At 40.6% G+C, this 19,195-nt stretch overlaps 1 protein-coding gene across 1 annotated transcript; it reads left to right on the top strand.

Annotated features, from left to right (window-relative positions):
- The first annotated feature begins 82 nt into the window (after positions 1-82).
- Positions 83-19,177, top strand: si:dkeyp-19e1.3 (USP6 N-terminal-like protein). Its single transcript, XM_005471014.3, has 14 exons — positions 83-222; positions 10,009-10,082; positions 10,442-10,527; positions 10,724-10,763; positions 10,877-10,957; positions 11,312-11,413; positions 11,512-11,621; positions 12,848-12,896; positions 14,415-14,535; positions 14,641-14,735; positions 14,975-15,040; positions 15,238-15,337; positions 15,729-15,881; positions 15,984-19,177. The coding sequence occupies exons 2-14, from the start codon at positions 10,017-10,019 to the stop codon at positions 17,378-17,380; spliced, it is 2,466 nt and encodes an 821-aa protein (XP_005471071.1). The 5' UTR covers positions 83-222; positions 10,009-10,016; the 3' UTR covers positions 17,381-19,177.
- The last annotated feature ends 18 nt before the right edge of the window (positions 19,178-19,195 follow it).

The following is a 19,195-nucleotide window of genomic DNA, read 5'->3' as shown; positions in this document are numbered from 1 at the left end:
CGCTCGCGGCATGTGGAGCAGGGCTGAGTGAGGAGGGAGGAAGGGGGTGGAGGGGTTGTCCGTTTGACCAACATCGATTTGAGCGGAGGTAGTCGACACTCGTGGACAAGCCTTTACCGCGGTGGCAACGTCGGTGTGACAGCTCCCCTTCGCAGCGAGGGAGAGAATGAGAATAGTGGATGTAGTTTGTACAGCGCGGCAACAGAGAAGTCACTTCAAAAGGTGAGCGGAGACAGCTTTAGCGTCTCTGACACACTGTGTTGTCTTCTCCATCTGATTAGCGCTTGTAACGAAACGACCCGTTTGTTACTGTCTTTTCCTGTCCTGTTATGTTTTCACAACTTGCGCAATCAGCTAGAGATCAGTAAATGAACCCCTATTCACTCGCTTTAAAACTAGTCGCACGTGCAGGGCTGTTAGAAAGCGCTCGTGTTAACCGTTAATGGAAGTGAAGGTTTGTGCTCGTGGATGTTTGGGGAGGTTTTAGGGAACAGATACGGTTTATGGTGAGGGAAGTTGGCTAGCTTTGCAAACCCGCTGTGGTTAAGAGCTGTGTAGGAGCGGTATTCATTTTTGGGAATTTCTGATTTCGCATCACTCTTCACGGGCTTTCCAGCTGTTAAATTACGTGTTAACCGTGACAAGACAAGTGTTTAAGAACAGGGAAAATGACTCGGTGTCCTTAATTATCTGGCGTTTCACCCGAACAGCACATCTAGTCTGGGGGTTTTTTCTCACGAAGTAAAGAAATTTCTTAATCATTTTCGCTCTTGCCATCTTTTAAGTTCCGCATTGTGTTGATGTATACTTGGCAGGTATGAGAGAAGTGTCCAAATCAGGAACTATAGTTGTGTTCGACACAATGTCCTGTCGTTTTATGTCCGAAAAGCGACATAGTTCGTTAACTGGAGCCAGCTGGGGTTTACTCTGAATATCCCACCACTCAGAAAGCAGACTCCAGCATCCAAAAGTAGGCCAGTAGCTGGTCTGTATGTCATGCTACACCGTGCTTGGTCCCCCCTCTAGAAGGTTAACTGAGAGTCTGGCTGGTTCAAATGTGGAGTGGGGGGAGGGAGGTTACAGACAGATAGACTCAAGAAAAAGATGTCCAGCAGCTCTAGCTCTCCTGTGTAGGATTGCAGTCTAATAATGCAGATGTGCATGCTGCTAATGTGCACATTACCTCTTTAATTTAAATATGTACTTGTGGAAATAGCATGAAAAGTATTGCACAGACATATTAAGTCAGTGCTATATTAGGTTTTCATACATACACTTCACAGCTGTGTTTTTTTTTTTTAAAGATGCTGCTTTCTGTTCATATCAGAAAGGTGTTTCTGTTTTTGCTTCTTGTTTAGCATGTGAGAAGCCCACCCATACCTCACAATTTCCTGCCTCTTACCTGTCTCCTGCATCTGTTCCTAATCATTTTAGTTAAGAACTGCTTTGATTTGTTTTCTGTTGTAAAGCTTTTCAGATGGCAATAAATCAAGTCTCAATAAGTCAACCACCCTTTAATATTAGATTTTCCCTTATGAGAAAAATCTGTAAATCTGTATGCACTTACAGATAGGACATGGCACTTTCAAAAATGAATATTTACGTGGATCTCATCCTTTTCAAACCGTCAATTTGATCTAGAGTCCAGCAGCACAGGGTGACTTTAGGATATGTGTGTGAGTAAAACCTTTCCCTTTAAACATTGTTCTCACTGCAAGCAGGATGTCAGCCACATGTGAGGCAGAGCATGTGAGCCCTTATTTTATTATCCTTGTCTTTTTTCCTAATGACTCACCAGAATTTGCCTTTTTTAGAACACTGATGTGTTCATTAAGCTTTTTCAAATTTGCTGTTATATATCCCTGCTTAGCAGACTTTAAAGCAATTATGTAGTATTATGTTCAGCAGTATTTTAGATAATAAGTAAATATATCCCTTGATCATAATCGGCTTTAGTCAAATAAACCATAAACACAGACACTTTATTTTTTTACTCTGATACAACATTTGGGTCTGTTTATGGTTCACATGCTCGTTTTCAGCCAGGAGTTTGCATTGTTTTCTGTTGGGAAAATATTATTACAGCAGAGAAGCAACAGTAGTCTTTTTGTCGGTCTGAATGGCGGCTTTATGATAGATTCCAAAGGCTTACAAATGGGCCAGTGTCACAAAATGCACCGAATAGTGAAGCCTTTTGCCAGCCTTTTAAAGAAAGAAGAAAACGAAACGCTTTACCCCAATAGTGTGACCCATGAAAGGTTTTCAGTGGCCTTGTCAGATGATTAAAACCAGTTACAGGTAATCTCTGATCATCTTGTGATGCGATTGTGGTCAGAGCTGGGGAGGTGTACGATATTGCGTGTGGGGGGTTTAGTAGTATAGGCTATAGCTATGTTTACGAAAAGTTGTTCCGAGGCACACTTGAGGCAAGTCCAGGTGTTGGTCTGTTTTTATCAACCAACAAAATAATGCTTAATTTTTATTTTGCTTTTATTTACTGTATCGTGCTTAAAGCTCTCCGGCCTATTTCAGTGGAGAGCTACATCAGAACCAGAAGCAGCAACACTGCTTGTTGACCTGTGTGAAAATGTCTCGCACATTGTGTTGTGAGCCATGCAGGGTCGAGATGTCACAAATGAGCTGGTCAAAATTCCTCCATCTGACAGTATTATCCAAACATATTCTATGGTAGGTTAGATGTCACAGAAGCTATTTTGGACAGAAATTAGTACAATTTTCCTCAAAATATTTGAATATCACCGGCCATTAGTATCCTACGTTTTTCTTTTCAGGGTGACAAGATCCTAGAGTTTGTGTCACCATGCATTGCGTAATAGACCTTTGCACACCCTGAACAGGTTTTCTGTGTTTTTATGGGCTACATAGAGACAAACATAGTCACGCTCACACCTACATACAACTTGGGTTTCTCATTTGCCAAACGTGTGCTTGCACTCCTAGAAAGAACGTGAAAACTCTGCACAGAAAAGCCAAAGTCGTCCAGTGGATTGGAACTTAATAGTAAAGTCCGCAAATATCTCAGAATAGTGGGGCATTTACGATGCTTTTATGAAGATTGCGATTGTTAGCACCTTTTAAAATTATATTAATACACAAGGATGATCATATTAAGAAGGCAGTTATAAGAGGGCAAATAGATGATAGATACCAGTGTAATAAAATTACTTTACACTATTATAATCCTTAAGTCTCAAATACAGCATTTTAGCATTCGGTCAATATGTTACTTTATTATAATCATGGTGCAAGAAACCAGGTTTCTGTGAGAAATCATTACAATATTTACATGAGCTAGTTTGTTTATAAATTATCCCAATTCTATTTCCCACACTCCGTCATTAGTGAAATTGAGGTCACACCACTGTTGAGATTGTAAATTGTCACTCAGGCTGAAAACTGCTACACCCATGAGGACATGAGTGGTCGGTTCATAGGATAATAGCTGAACACTTTGTTTGTTTGTTTTTTGACATTTGTAGAAAGGCTAAAACGGACCATCTTGGAATTTCCCCTCTATGATTGGCTCTGTTTGTGTCTTTTCTAGATGCCACTTTAAATTAGTTTTTGCCCCAAATACTTAACCTCGTTTTGCTGAACTGCTATAAGTGTCCTTCCAGTGTAGAGCTGTCCCCCTTCCATAATCCTCTCTTTCTGTCCTTGTTAACAACATTAAAACTGACCGAATCACACGCGCCGTGTGTAACGGTAAGCCTAGCATTTTTTCTTTTTTCTCTTCAGCTTTTGACTTTGGCCGTGGTCGGCTCTTCCTCATTGGGTGACATCCTCTCTTTGTGTTCACCTTCTTGAATTATTTAGTCTGTTTGGCTTTCCAAAACCTAGCACTGTGCTGTGTTGGTCAAAATATAATGGTTTGTAAAGAGTGGAAGCTGTATCAGATGTTACGTTTGAACTTAGTAATGTGACCTGAGCGTTTGCTCTTAATTTAGTGAAGGACGCTTGTTGTGCAGCAAGCTGCTTTTGTAAACAGTTAAATACGAGATGGTTAAAGGCCTGGTTAAAGCATTACTTTTTTAAACCTGTTTTTCTCTGTTTATTAGTCATTCAGCTTCACGTATGAGTTTACTAACATTACCACAACAGTAGTTATTTAAAGTGTGGATATACGTTTTAGTTTTTTTTTTCTAGCTACACCGCTTATGTTGTGACTGTGTTTTCTAAGATGAGGATCCATTTATGAGAATGTGGCTTTCTCTGCAGGATCTGAGGTTTTGTGTTTATGAATATTCTTCCCTTGACATTCTTGTCGTCCTCATACCACTCCTCAAAAAATTGCTTGCAGTCTGGGAAACAGGCCTGTGATGGGCTTGCTTCTCTAGCATCTAAAACTTTGTGTGGTCATTGTTATAATTAGACCCCCCCCCCCCCCCCCCCCCCTTCCTGCTCTCAAGCCGCAGTAATGAACAGAGACTGCTTTCAGTCTGAGTGATACAAGGTGAGGTGAACCCTCTTCCTCCTGCTCCATCTTGTTTTTTTTCTTTGTCATGAAAGGAAAAAGGGCACATTGGGATGGTGAGTAATGTTGGTATAATCTATGTTCCGTGTGGCTCTCTCTGGAAAAATGATAAGGCAGAGGGACATGGGTAATACAGAGTGCAGCAGGACAAAAAAAAGTCCTTGGGGACAGCAGACTATTCTGAGCCTTTGTGCTTTTTCTCAGTCCCTGAGCTCTGGATGTTTCCCCCTGGGCCACAACGTCTGTGTCGGTATTTTCTATGCATAAACACTACAAAAAAGTGAGTGAAATGGGGCGGCGGGGAAGAGGGCCCAGACAGCAAGGAAGACAGGGAATCTTTTGTTAAGGAGACCATAGCTTCTCAGAAGTAAGATTTTCTCTAAGTGGCCTAAGGTGTGTGGTATTATTCTTGTCTCAAATTGTCCTTTGAATTCCTAGTATGGACTTGATCTTTGCTTCAGCTCAGTCAAGAAAAGATTTAGTACACAGTTTGTTTTACTTTGCTATGAGTCAGTAGCCACTATGAGCAAGCCTTGAGGAAAAATGCTACTGGCATGGGCACAGTGAAACAAAAGGCTCGTGTCCATGCACCATCACACCTGCCAAACATGTTGTTAGTATGGAGCCATATATAGAAGCTGTCGATGATACTGAGATATCTGAGCTGGTTTTTTATATTAATGTGATTGGTTATTATTTTCAGCATGTTAAAATCTGGCTTCTAAAAATATGACTTGGTAGCTAAATTATTATTATTTATGTCCATTATATTGTACTTATTAAAAATTCTCTTAGATTAACTCACCTTGAGTATACGATAATCTTGTTTCAGCTGCTTTGGTCTCGCTTTAATGGAGGTTTCATAACTTCATGTTTTTGAAAGGAAAAAATAGTCACTCTTGTGTTCGTTTTAATGATTCCTGTTCTCTAAGTAGGTTGTAAGCTTTCAATGACATTCCTCATCTCTTAATAGTGCTCTCACTTGGTCTCTATTACCATCTAATTTGACCCTGGATGATCATCTTTCTTCGCCCCTGCTTAAAGTAGGGAGGGCACCTCGTGGTCGTTGCTTTCTGTCTGCTTTTTCAGCTCTTTTCTGCTTCTCTTGGACACATCCATGCTTACATGCATACACTGTGTGTTTGACACCCATTACAAAACTGGAGCTCTGTTGCCATCTGGGACTTGAGAGTTCTTCATGTGGGAAATTAAAGCCATGTGGTTGCTTGTAAGCTTCCCTTCTCTGAACTAGAATGACATACTTGTTCTTCACAGCCACCACAAAGCTACACCACTGAGCTAATGTAATGACAGGGGAAATGGAATGCACCACAGGACATTCTTTCAATTTAATTGTCATAAATTGTTCTACTAATGACTGTAGTAATTAATTAATACGATTATAAACTTAAGCAACAGATGTATAATCCCACCATATTCTTAATTTACATCATTTACATGTTAGTCGTGCCTCATTAAAAATCTGTTTGTCTTTGACACTTCATGCTTATTAGTACCCTGACAGTGAGGTTATAAGATCCTGTGCAGGAACAGTGGTGGTTTACAGTACATGTTTATAATAAAATATGCATCTGAAGAGTGAGTGTGAGATTTTACTCTGCAAGGTAACCAGGTTGAGTTGTTGTTTGATCTGAGTGTCCTTTGGCTGACCATGCAGCACTGACTAATCATGTGCTCAAAAGAACGAAACATCTGGTGTCTTTTGCTTTGCGTCGCCATCAGCAGTGAGGTTAGTGTTTTGAGTGCCAGCCACACATTAACTTTTCAACAAATCAACAAATATGACCTTCAGGATTCAGGTCAACCTTTTTCCAGTATTTCCAAATTTGACCCCAGCTCATCTCCCTTGTGTTTTTGCCCTTTTGCTGGTACAAACTGTCTGAGGTAGTTTGACTTGAAGGCTTCAGTTCAAGATATCAACCCACACGCACATATTGCAAATATGTCGTCGTGTATCTATCTAAATAGGAGTCTAGCGCTTGTGGTTAGTTTTCAGGGCCCTACAGTAAGTTATTGCCAGACTACTTGTAATCCCAAGCTTTCATTCTTACTTGGCGCTTGTATAATCCTTAAATCGGAATCCGCTCGGATTAAGATTGATTATAAGCCAAAAGAGAGATCAGAAACCAAGGGAAACAGAAATGTGTTTAAATAACATTTGAGAATTGTGTTCTGTTTCCTGTGAGATTATATATATCTTTTAGTTTTTGAACCGCAGTTAGCTGATAGAACTATAAATGGCCTTTTGGTTTTCAGTGTGGAGAGCTGTTTAAAAGTGTGCTACCAGTAGTGTCTTTGAAATAAAGCTAGTTGGTTTAATTTTTTTTCCTTGCAAAAGCCAGGCTGGCTATGGCTTCATCCATGACATTTTAACGTGTGTGAGCAACATTTAGAGATAGGAAATTTTAGTGATAAATCAGTAAAGGAAGTTTTGACTGCCGCATCACGGCATCACCGCTGAAGACCTTGTAATTAGCTGACTGTGACTCAGAATGCTCTGCAAGCTCTTTGTGGTTACAACTGTGCACTGTGAGCTTATATACATGAGCTTAATTTAGAGCCCTATGTCATAACAGGAAATGATGTCATCTAAGCCTTAGTTTCTACCCTGTTAGCAACATGGTTGTCAAAACGTAGCCATACAGTTGTTGTTTGTTTCGGTTCTCTTCCTCTGGATGTTCAGCAGTGTTAACCATCTCAAATTCCAGCTTACCATACACTATCTTCTCACTATCTCAAGTGGCCCATTTTGTTTCTTTCGAAAACATACATAACTTAAACCTTTATTCATTCCTTCTGTTTTCTACACAGTTATACAAACGACACATCCCTATTCATATTAACTCCCCCAGGTGTGATATTTGTGTGAGGTTTCTCCCACTTGGTGACCTTCTCAGTTGCTTAATCACATTTTCCATTGAGCTTCCATCTGTTGACACCCTGATCCCAACCACAAGTAGCCACCTTCCTGTTCACCACTTAAAAAGAGCAGCTGAAAGTAAATTACTTTGACGCAGCCACGGATGTAGCCTCAGCTGTTTTTTCTTGTATTTTGCTTATGAGTCACAAGCAAATCACCAGTTGCATTAGTGTGACATAATCATATTTCTCGGATGAGAGGTAAAACGTCTTCAAGAAACTTAAAGAAGTCCGGTCGCTTTTCTTTCAAAGTTTCTTAGATTACTGTGACCTGGATGACTGAGAACCTACGCAGACAGATCTACTGCGGTTTTACTGAAATCTTTCTTGCTGATCACACAGTCCAAGTCTGAAAGAGTTGAAATATTTTTTTAATGGCTGGAGGAATAAGAATTTTGTCCCACTCGTTCTGGAGTTTTCCCTTGAACCTGTTATTGAAGGAGTGGCAGTCACTAGTTTCCTTTTCTTCCTGGCTCAAAAACAATGCTATCAGCAGTGTGGAGACTCAACACAGGAAGAAAGCATCTGAGACCTTAAGATGAAGCACGACAGATGCTTTATTTATTTATTTAAAAAAAATTTTTTTTAAAGAAATTCCCTCAGCAGACAGGATTTTTAAAAAAAGTAAAATTCCATTGTACAAAGCATAATGAAATGTTATACATATTCAGAGTACATACATATACATACATATACATACATATACATACATATACATATATATATATATATATATATATATATATATATATATATATATATATATATTATACATTTACAATTTACACTTATAAACATGTGAAAATGCAGTAAAGCAATCTTCACTTTGATGACGGGTTAAAGTTGTTGGCATATAAATCAATTGACTCCTAATGCGTTTGAATTAAGTTTGACTGGCAGTGCCATTAAAGCTGAGCACATAATAACAGAGCACGTTCACTTGGCATAACCTTGCTTACACATCCGTGTTGTGCGACATTCCTACTAAGTTATTGCATCAAAATAAGATTAGTCCTCCTCATTCACTTAAATTTAGTGCATCTCTTAGAAGAGAAACATAAATTAAACTTTTGGTAATTGTGAAAATACAATAAAATCAAGAGGGCTTAAAAATTCAATTAATTAAGAAAAACAGTCATGTAGCTTTACAATGTTGTGCCATGACACTCCACACATCAACTGTGATGTTAAACAACATCGTGTGCATAGTTAAAGTATTCAGTGCAATTCAGTTTTATTTATATTGCACCAGATCACAACAATAGTTGCCTTAAGGTGCTCAGCTTTTCATTAATTTATTTCTTTACGACTTTCTTAGCCTATGATAAATACACTAGTAAGGCCACATTATCTGATCATGTGATATAGGTAAGATAAGACTTTGGTTACCAAGCTCACCTCACAGACGTTGGTTTACACAGCTGTTCAGAAAGTATGCTGATGCCATCAAAACCCTGAAATGGCTCAAGCTGAGGTGGACAAGAAAAGGGAAATTTTGAAAAGGAAAGCAAAAAGCAACAGAGTCCATTTGTTCAGAGGTTTGGTTTCACTGAGCACCTGTTTCTACTGTGGCAACCCTCTTCCATTATTAGGCCTAATTGAAGGAGAGTCCCAAGAACTGCTCGTATTTCAGCAGCACTGGATACCTTTTTATGTGTGTGGGAAGACACCGTTACAAGTACTGAGAAACAAATTGCATCCTGAACTTAGATGCCCACTGTTTTACAACTGAGCTGTACATTTTGTGAATGGTAGATCGCTTCAAATGCAATGTCTCCCTGTCAGCACAATGAGTAAGGGTCTGCAGGGAAAAGTTAAAGGGTCTTTGTGTGAGATGACAGGTGCATTCACACCTGTTGCTGCTTGGCATGCTGCGAAAAATCTACTGCCTGAGGTTTCTGTTGGCTGCATGTGCTGTCAAGAATCAGTATAACGTTCCTCAGTGCACCACATTTATTCCAAAGGGCTGACTTATTATACTAATTTCATGTGTAACCTTTTTAAAACAAACACTCTTCAAAAAGTCACTGTGAAGAATTGCATTGGACAATACCATGCAAGCTAATTCAGACAGCCAACTCTAGCTGCACTGTGTCATAAACATGTAGCATGCCTCATCCGCCTCACGTTACAGTCCATATTTAAATTTTTAAATTTCCTACTCGCTGCGACATGTCAGTGCTGCTGCTGCCCTGCATTGCTTCGTACTGTTTCAAGCCCTCCACCAACTCCAGCATACACTCATAGGCTGTTTACCTCAAAATTTCTGTATGTGTCATATTTTCAGGGAGGGATCTCAGTAAGTTTAATGCAAGGAAAATGATATTGTAGCAGTTTTATGTTACAATCTTTCTCTAATGTTTCACTTTCAGTTATCTCTTTTACATTCAAGCAACATTTTATACCATGCATCAAGTGTGCAATTATCCTGCCATACCAATCCGCAGTAAATGATCAAGATTATCTTAAGGTCAATATTCTTCCACATGCCCATTGTATATGCCAATGCATTGGCATATACATTGGGCAAGAGAGATTACTCTCTTAATCTCTTTCTGTGTGTTTTCTTATAGATTTTGACATGAAGAAGGATATAGACACATTAATAGCAGAAGAACGGGCTGAAATCATCTCTAAATATGACAAGGTAGGTGTTTACAGGAAAACCTAACTGTGACTGTGAACATTTCCATAGTGACCAATTTGTGGTTACGCTTAGGATATTTTTGCAAAGCATAATGCATTTGTAGAGGTGTAGCCACAGAAGATTGTCACGTTTCATTTGGAGGATACTACACAGATCAGCATTCACACGCTCCCTACCTTTGCATGGGCTAAAGTCTCAATTGCATCTGTCAGGAAGGCAGAACATCATCAGAAAATGTCAAGGCATGTGCTCATGTCTCAGGCTCCTAATTTAAAATGTAGTGCCCTGACTCGCAGGGTTTAAAGAGGAAAATAATGGATCTGTCCAAATATGCATGATTTGAACTGTTTGTGTTTCAGGGCAGGCAGGAGGGTGTCAGTATTGATCCATGGGAGGATGCGGACTACAGCATTTATAAAATCACAGACCGCTTTGGCTTCCTGCAGTAAGTACATTTGAAGCTTTGGTCTCTACCTTGCAGTATTTTAAATTTGTGCACATTCCCTTGCATTGAATTGGTCCCATCATTCTATCTATGCTACTTCTCAGATTATGATGATTTTTTTTTATCACTATAAAATGTAGATTACTCTCTTAATCTACTTCTTTGATACATATTGTGTATTCCTGCCCTTCTCCAGTGAGAAGGAGCTTCCAACACCCAGTGTGCTTGAAGAAAAGGTATGAACATTTTAACGTATAGCTACTGCATATTTTTACCATTCAAGTGATCTATTTATGTCCCCATCACATATGCACTGAACCACATGTTGTTTTGTCTTTCTTCTCTCCAGCAAAAGCAGCAGGAGCTCGAGCGAGTTGAGAAATGGTTGAAGATGGTGAAGAAATGGGACAAATACAAGAGCAGTGAAAAGGTCGATAGTCACCCATCAACATTCAGACACCATCATGTCTTAATTTAGCCCATTCTTCCTTTTTTCTGCTTGGCTATCTGATGTACTATTTCCGTTTCTTTTTAGAATCTGTTTTCCATTCCTCTTTTAAGAACAGCTCACTCCTTTATCCATCTCCTCTTACTAGACTGTCGAGAGGAGCTGGATTTAAAAAAAAAAAACAAGTACATGAGTGTATGAGACGAATCCGTGTCAATCAAGAGAGCTAAAAGGCGTATACCTCAAGAAGCACTCAAACGTGACGCTCTCCCTCTGTCTGTTTTTGCCTCCTTATGAAGAGCCTGTGTTCTTGTGTTTCTGTCACATCTGTTTCAGCTGGTGAAGCGTGTATATAAAGGTATTCCTCTCCAACTTAGAGGACAAGCTTGGGCCTTGCTTTTAGACATAGAGAAGGTGAAACAAGATGGTAAATATGAGGTAGGATCTTAAAATTGTTGGCAATTTCAATGATTTTGGATTTTGAGAAACCATGTCCCAGTTTTTATACACAGAAATGTCATTCCCCTGTTCTCCAGAAAATGAAGCAGCAGGCTCGTAACTTCTCCACAGAAATTAAGCAGATAGACTTGGATGTTAACAGAACCTTCAGGAACCACATCATGTTCATGGATCGCTTTGGAGTCAAGTGAGTTCTTAGCTTCACTCAGAAGGAAGCTGTTTACTGCACCTTGTATTTCATTGTATCCACAAGTAACACATTATACATACTTTTTAACAGAAACTGTTAAACCTTGGTTGTTTTGGGGGTTTTTTTGTTACAGGTGGCTTTGCCTGTTTCTTTTGTTTTGTTTTGTCAGGTCACATGTTCAGGTTTCCCTTGACAGAGGTTCCTGCAGGGTGTGACCTCTGACCTAAACGTTGCAGTAGCCCTGTCCCCTCCCCACTCACATATGCACACGCACACATTGCCATGCACAGACACAAAACCAAAGATGTGGTTTCCTCCTCTCGGCATTTTATTAGCCTTCCTGTCAGTGCGCAAAGCCCCACAGGAAATGGCATTATACAGAAATGTGCGCTGGCGTCACATGTACTGTAATACCACTGCAACAACAGAAACTTATATCACCAAATGTACACAGACTTATCTTCCAAGCACTAAATACCTTTTTTTGTTTCTTATTGTATTTGCTTGGGACAGTTGTGCAAGGCACTGGTATGTGTTACTCTTCACTCTGAGTGTGTAACTGAGTGCTCTGTTGTTGCCCTTTGTAATGTACTTCCCCTCCAATTCAAAGCCACCAAGTCCAAATAGACCAAAACACCGCTCCATCCTGCCTGGCTGCCCACTCCTTCCCTGCAAGTCAGCAGCTGTCTCACACACACTGAGAAACTGACAGCTATTTAAAGCTCCTTTCCTGTCTCTTTCACTGTCCATAAGACATCTATTTACTATAGAGTCCTGTGGGAGCATTGTCCTATCAACATCTGCGTACATTAGATCTGTTACTATCCCTATGCCGTGTGCACATTGTACACATTCGCCTACACACATTGGCTGCCTGTGTTCAAGGTCTGAAGCAGTTGTAATCAGATGTAATTTCTGGAAGATCTGTGGGGCTTTCCATATTTGACAGCATATTTTCACATATCATGAACAAACTATCTACTTCACCCAGTCAGCCATTACGAAAAGAAAACCATAAAAGTAATCTTTTTGGTCATAATTTTTTTTCAGCGATAACAGAAGTCCTGTCACACATTAAAACTTAAATCTGTAGCAACAATACTGAGGGTCGATTAAGCGACTGGGTGGATGAAATAATTGGTTCAATTGAACCGCTTTACTCCAACGCAGCGTTTCAGTTTGTTTGGTTGTTTTAACTGGTGGCTTCTCTCTTCTCTCTCCAGGCAACAGGCGCTGTTTCACGTACTAGCTGCTTACTCTGTCTACAACACGGTAAGCAGATTTGTCCGTGTATCCGTGTCCGTGCTTAACATTGTGTTGCATAATATGGAGGAGTCTTGTGTACACTAGCTGCACAGGAACAAGCAGCACATCCATCAAGAGTGTTAGTTTCTGTACAGCGGAAAACAGGCCGAGCTATCCAGACCCATCTGTTCTCACTCTTGTTTAGAGCCTTAGGTGAGATCTTTTATTTATGACTGGCTTGGCCTAAATGTACAGCAACACAGTGTAGCAGATAGGCTATTGTTCACATTATTAGACCAACTTCCCCTTTTGACAATATTTTAGCTTCAGGACAAGTATTAAGCCAATTCACTATCTTTTGTTCTAACATTTTATTCTGTCTTAATGTGAAAGGACGCCTTGTTTCCAGCTAAGAGCAGCTTTTAGAAAACATCCTCATTTCTCATAGAAGCCAAGTCAGTTATTTTCACTTAACAGTCATCTTAACAGTGTCTCTGCACCAGTGTCTTTAAATCACAGTTGTGGATCTGAAGGCAGAGATAATGAGTTTTTCATGCATCTGCTTGAGGGTCTCAGTGTATTTTCCCTTGTGTTTCTCTCTGCATGGAGAAATTCAGTGTTTACAGACATACACAGAATCACCAGCACTCGTATGCATTTGTAGCCTGTATCTGAACATTTACACCTATCATTTGTATTCATATTGAACAGATTTTTATATTCCTACGCTTTTCAACTAGCAGAAATTTAGCAATAAACTTTTGAAGAGTACACCACACCCAGGCAAGCCAAAGTCTGTTTTTCTGATTGGTTTTTGTAGTCGATTCCTGTGTGGTAGAGGTGTTTGAGCCAGAGGAAATGGGCATGTGTCGTTCCCTTTTTCCTTTTTCCCCTCTTCTCACACACTGCTCAGATGAAACTGGGTCAGTAGGAGAGCCAAGAGAGAAAAGGGAAGAGAGAGATGGAGGGGGGGAGGCATGTTTGTTCTTTTTGCCTATGTGATGGTAGTGAAGAATGTGGAGAATGTGTAGTTTAACCTCACCATAACCCTAACTGTATTTATGTATTTCCTTGAAAGGATATTCTGGTGTGTCCGTTGGTAGCTACACAATAAATCAGCCTTAATATGGACAAATACTAAGCATGTGTCTGTCTTTGCATGTATGTGCTTGCCAAGGGCTAGTTTAGTTTAAGTCACTGAATCATTGTGAAGTCATATTGTCAGTAATTGAAGCTGGATGCCTGGCATTACTGAGAGTCTTTGATTGGCTACTGTACATACTTGCACAATCCAGGTTTGAAGTGCTGATAATACCAACACTGCATCTTGTTGTGTACAGTAAAACTGCACACTTCCACAGTCTGTCTTCAGACCTCATAAGACATTCAGGTGCTCTCTGTTCCCTCATTTCTTGGCCTGTGCGCGTGTGTGTGTGTGTGTGTGTGTGTGTGTGTGTGTGTGTGTGCTCTATTAAATTATGAATACTTCCTCTCATTTGCCCGTTCTGTTTAACTAAACCTGTTTCTGCTCCTCTCTTCCCCCAGGAGGTGAGCTACTGCCAGGGGATGAGTCAGATCGCTGCCATCTTGCTCATGTACCTGAATGAGGAGGATGCCTTCTGGGCTCTGTCCCAACTCCTTACCGACAACAAGCATTCCATGCACGGTGAGACAGTGGGAATGTAGACAAACAGAGGAAAGCACATATGGCTATCGCCATACACAACTTATGGTCTGCTGACTGTTTTTTTTTTTTTTCCCTCCCTGCTAGGGTTCTTCATCCCGGGATTTCCCAAGCTGCACCGTTTCCAGGCTCATCATGAGCTAATCCTGTCCAAAATGCTGCCTAAGCTCAAGAAACACCTGGTGAGTAGCAGTACATCTGCATGACTGATGCCTTCCATCCACAAGAGCAATTCAGCTCTTTGAAACCTTAGAAGTTCAGACTCATTTCATTTAATCAGGTCATTTCTCATTTTTTTGATTAATTCATGTTGCAAAGGACCACATGTTGCAGATCTTAGATTCCAGACTATTTGGAAAGCGAGATTTATAACTGAAAACAAATTCTAAGGCAGAGTTTCACATTCATTCCTGCCCCACAGGACAAGGAGCAGATGACAACAGGGATTTACACCACAAAATGGTTTCTGCAGTGCTTCATTGAAAGAGTGAGTATTTGGATTTCCTCCAGAGCGTCACGTTTTTTTTTTGTTTGTTTTTTTTGGTTTGGTTTTGTTTTGTTTTTTTATATCTAGTCCCATTAATGAGTGCCTCACAATGCTTTCTTTTACTTTCATTTTTAAATTAGAACTACACCTATGGCAGTTTTATTATGTTTTGATGAGACTGACTCTTAAATTAACAGACGCCTTTCACCCTCACCCTGCGTTTATGGGACATCTACATATTGGAAGGGGAGAAGATGCTATCTGCTATGGCTTACACTATCCTCAAGTTACACAAAAGTGAGTATGAGGCTGTGCCATGCCGCGCTTTACCCCTAGATACGGCTACAGCTGCTGTTGCTACACGAGTGTGTGGATTACATCGCACGCTTCCTCTCGGTTGGCTGCCTCCTAACTGGATGGCTTACATAACAGAAGTGGTCGGTTGCTGTGGAGAAGAATCAAAAGCTGATTTTTCATTGGGTGGCATACTCTAGCACTGGCTCGGCACATTGGTTGATTTCTTGCAAAACAACTCCTTTAACATGCCAATTCTTTACTTGGTATCTTTAAACATTACATCTGAGCTTAATTACTCTTTTTAACAGTAACATTTCTATTCCTCACGTCATGGAGATTATACTCATAGATTACTTTGCTCCTCCTTTGTCTGTATTGTGTGTGTAATCAGAGCGCCTGCAGAAACTTCAGTTAGAGGACCTGAGAGAATTTCTTCAGGAGCAGCTGGCTGCTTCTTTCTTCATGCCTGATGATGCTGTAGTTGAACAGTTGCAGGCAACAATGTCTGAACTACGCAGTAAAAAGCTGGACCAACCTCCTCCAGGTGCACCTATGTTCTTTTACAGCCCCCCCCATCTTAAGCTTCACATCTTTGTCTACAGCTTTTGTCTTGTAATAACCCACAATTTCTGTTTCCTTTTTTTAGCCAAGTCAGATGAGTTACCCAAGAAGCCTCTGGGTCAAGAGAGACCAGTTCTCCTTCTCCCATTGCAGCCTGATTCTTCTGTGGAGGTCAAAATAAGTCTGCAGTCTGAGAGCCAGCCCAGTACAGATACCCAGGAAACAGTTGGCATCACCGCACATCAGCCTCCTTCCCTTGCAGAGCCCCAGGAATCTAGAAGCCTCTCCAGGCCAAACACACCTAGTTTGCCTTCACCAGACCCTGTTGTGGTTCACACACAAGGGACACCATCTTCTCTGAGGCCTTGTCAAAATCCTCCGATCCCTCCAAAAGTAGGGGTAAGGATAGATGTTAAGGAATTGTTCCCAGCAGTTAGTCAGGAGAGGGGCAAAGAGGAAAACGAGACCTCAGTCACAGAGATCCAAGAAGAACCTGTGGATTGGCCTCCACCCTATGAGCCCCCTCCCTTGGATATGCATACAATGCAAGCTGCGGAGGAAATCATGGATCTCCCTGATCTACCACCTCCACCTTTCATTTTCCCTGACCAGAGTGACCAAATGCCACTGGGAGGTTGTTCGCCCCATCTGGAAGCTAGGACTGGCCCGGGTATCCAGCAGTGCTCTCCCTCCCCCCGCTCAGCCTCACCACTGGTCAATCAAATTAAGCTATCCCCAAAACTATACCCTAAGCCTCCAACATCACTTGACATTATGCAGAAAAAACCTTTGCCCTCAAAACCCCCCCCTAATCGTGCCTTCACAGATTCCTCTTCCTCCTCTTCCTCTCCCAGAATTCCCCCAAAGCCAACCAAGTTCCCAGTCTCTCTATACGTCCCGGTATCTGCAGGAGATAGACGGCCTTCTAACACCTCACAGTATGACAACCTTTCGGAGGTTGACGAAGACGACCGCAATCTGGAAAGAGTGCTGAGCTCTACTCCTGAGGAAATTCCCAGCCTGCACAACAACCCATCATACAACCGAGAATATGACCCTGCTGTGTACCCTCTGCCTCCACCTCGTGTCTACATGCATCACTCTGCTTCCCCTCCCTCACTGTGTGCCCTTCCTAATTTGCCACAAGAACCAGAATATGCAGGAGAGGGCAGTTGGGTGGAGGATCCCATCATTGCCCCTCCTCCACCTAGTTTTGCCGACAGACTTAGTCCCCTCCAGTGCTCCACTGCCAGCGTTTCAGACCCGCACAAAGCCATGTCGCCCAGTTATTCTAAGCCTTTCTCCAGGGGCCCCAGAGACCATTCTGCCTTCCCAGCACCGCTGTTGTACACCGGGTCACCTCCGGCTCACTTAAGATCCTCAGGACAATCAGGAGTAGGAGTAGCTTTGGTCCAGTCCAGTCCAGACTTTTGCAGGGTGCCTCAAAGTGGACATCAGTTGCCCAAATCGGTGACATTTTAAAGTGTTATACAAATGTTACTGAGTTATTGATTTTGACAATATGCTTGGGATTCTCTGTTACTGCTTGTGTAATTTTCAAAGCCATTTTAAAGGTGAAAGGCCAGTAAGTTTTAAATTTGTCGTGTTTGTGTGTGTGTGTGTGTGTGTGTGTGTGTGTGTGTGTGTGTGTGTGTGTGTGTGTGTGTGTGTGTGTGTGTGTGTGTGTGTGCTCATGCTCCGTGTATAGAGTTCTGATTCTTGCAGCTTCTTTTATGGGCAGTGGTGTCAAATTTGTATTTAAATTCCTGTTTAACTGTTGGCTGCACAAAAAAAGTGTTGACTTGCCTGCTCTTTTTGTCATGTGAGAATATGAGGTTTCAGTTTTTTGGATTGTAATGAGAAATTTTCAGACGCGTTTGTCCATACAACCTACACATTTCACCATTGGTTTGTTTCTCTCTGTTTAACAGTGTTCCAACAAAGTGTCTTAACCTTATCGTAGTGCACTGAGGGTTGCAACTCTAACGCAAGGGCTTTGAGGCTGCCAAATGAGACCTTCTTGCAACCAAAGCCTGTACATTTATGCTGAATTTATATCAAACTGTGAGCAGGCTCACATATCTAACAGTATATCAAACTGTAATGAGAAACTGTTAATATAACACTTTTCTTTACAGAATTTTTAGGTCATTACTTGATTTAAAAAAGGACCACTAATGCAGTGCACAGGCAAACTTTTCAGAGAGTTTAAAGCTGTATCCACCAGCAGCAATATGAAACGATGTGATACTTCTCTGCTTTAAACACTGAAGTTTATATCACATGAAGCCTGGTCAGGTCAGCTATTTCTCAGGCAGGTAGCAGTGGGTACTTTGTTTTTTTGTTTGTTTGTTTTTTTAAATTTCTTTGTTTGGATGCTTTTGTTTTCCAAATGAATAGTTCCAGTGTTATCTGTTTGTCTAATACTTGATCTCACAGCAATAATGTACTGTGTATATATACATGCATGTATCGATTCTAATTAAGGAAAGACTAAAATTAGGTTTCATTCCATCACATCAGCAGTTTCCCAGTAAAATCCATTGACACTTTAGTTGAGAGTAGCGCCATCTAGTGTTCAAAGGTGGAATAGATAGCTGTTGGACTAAGACCGAGATGCTTTTTGGGAAACTATTTCTGCTTATTAATAGTTCTTCCTTTTATTCTTGGTTATGAATGTGCACATATTCTGAGACTTATACACGAGCAAATCCCATATCTCACTGTTTAAGACTGATATAAACCAGGAAGAAAAATTAATCTGAGTTTCTTCACATATTTTAGAGCTATTGGTGACTTTAGTGTTTTATTTAATGGTTATAAAGATTTTTTTTTTTTTTTTTTTTGAGAAATGGAAGTTGAGCCATAATATAAAATACAAGGACCTACTGTATAGTCAAACATGTTTATGTTCTTACAATTATGACATTGTATGTAAACATCAGTTTTGGGTTTGGTTTTTTTGCACTGACATTTGTTATTACAGACTTTGCCGTTCTTTATTTTATTTTTTTATTTTTTTTTATGGAATTACAAATTAGTGCTAAAGTCTTTGGTCTAGGTTTGCAGACTCACTGTACATTCTTGTCTAACAACTTGGACCTTAGCTCCCACACAAGTATATTTGGCTTGCTGGAGTATTTTGTCATGTGACCTGACCACCAATTGTGGATCAGTGCTCCTTTTATGGATCTGTTTGGCATCAGTGAGATTTGGGCTCAGACCAAAGCTTATGTGCAGTTATGCAACTATGTGAGTTTTATAAAGAGACAAACCCTGGTTATCTGTTCTTTTTCT

Source organism: Oreochromis niloticus, linkage group LG7, assembly GCF_001858045.2.
Source record: "Oreochromis niloticus isolate F11D_XX linkage group LG7, O_niloticus_UMD_NMBU, whole genome shotgun sequence".
Classification (NCBI taxonomy): domain Eukaryota; kingdom Metazoa; phylum Chordata; class Actinopteri; order Cichliformes; family Cichlidae; genus Oreochromis; species Oreochromis niloticus.
The sequence above is the reverse complement of the archived record's forward strand: the minus strand, read 5'-3'. Positions and strand labels throughout refer to the sequence as shown.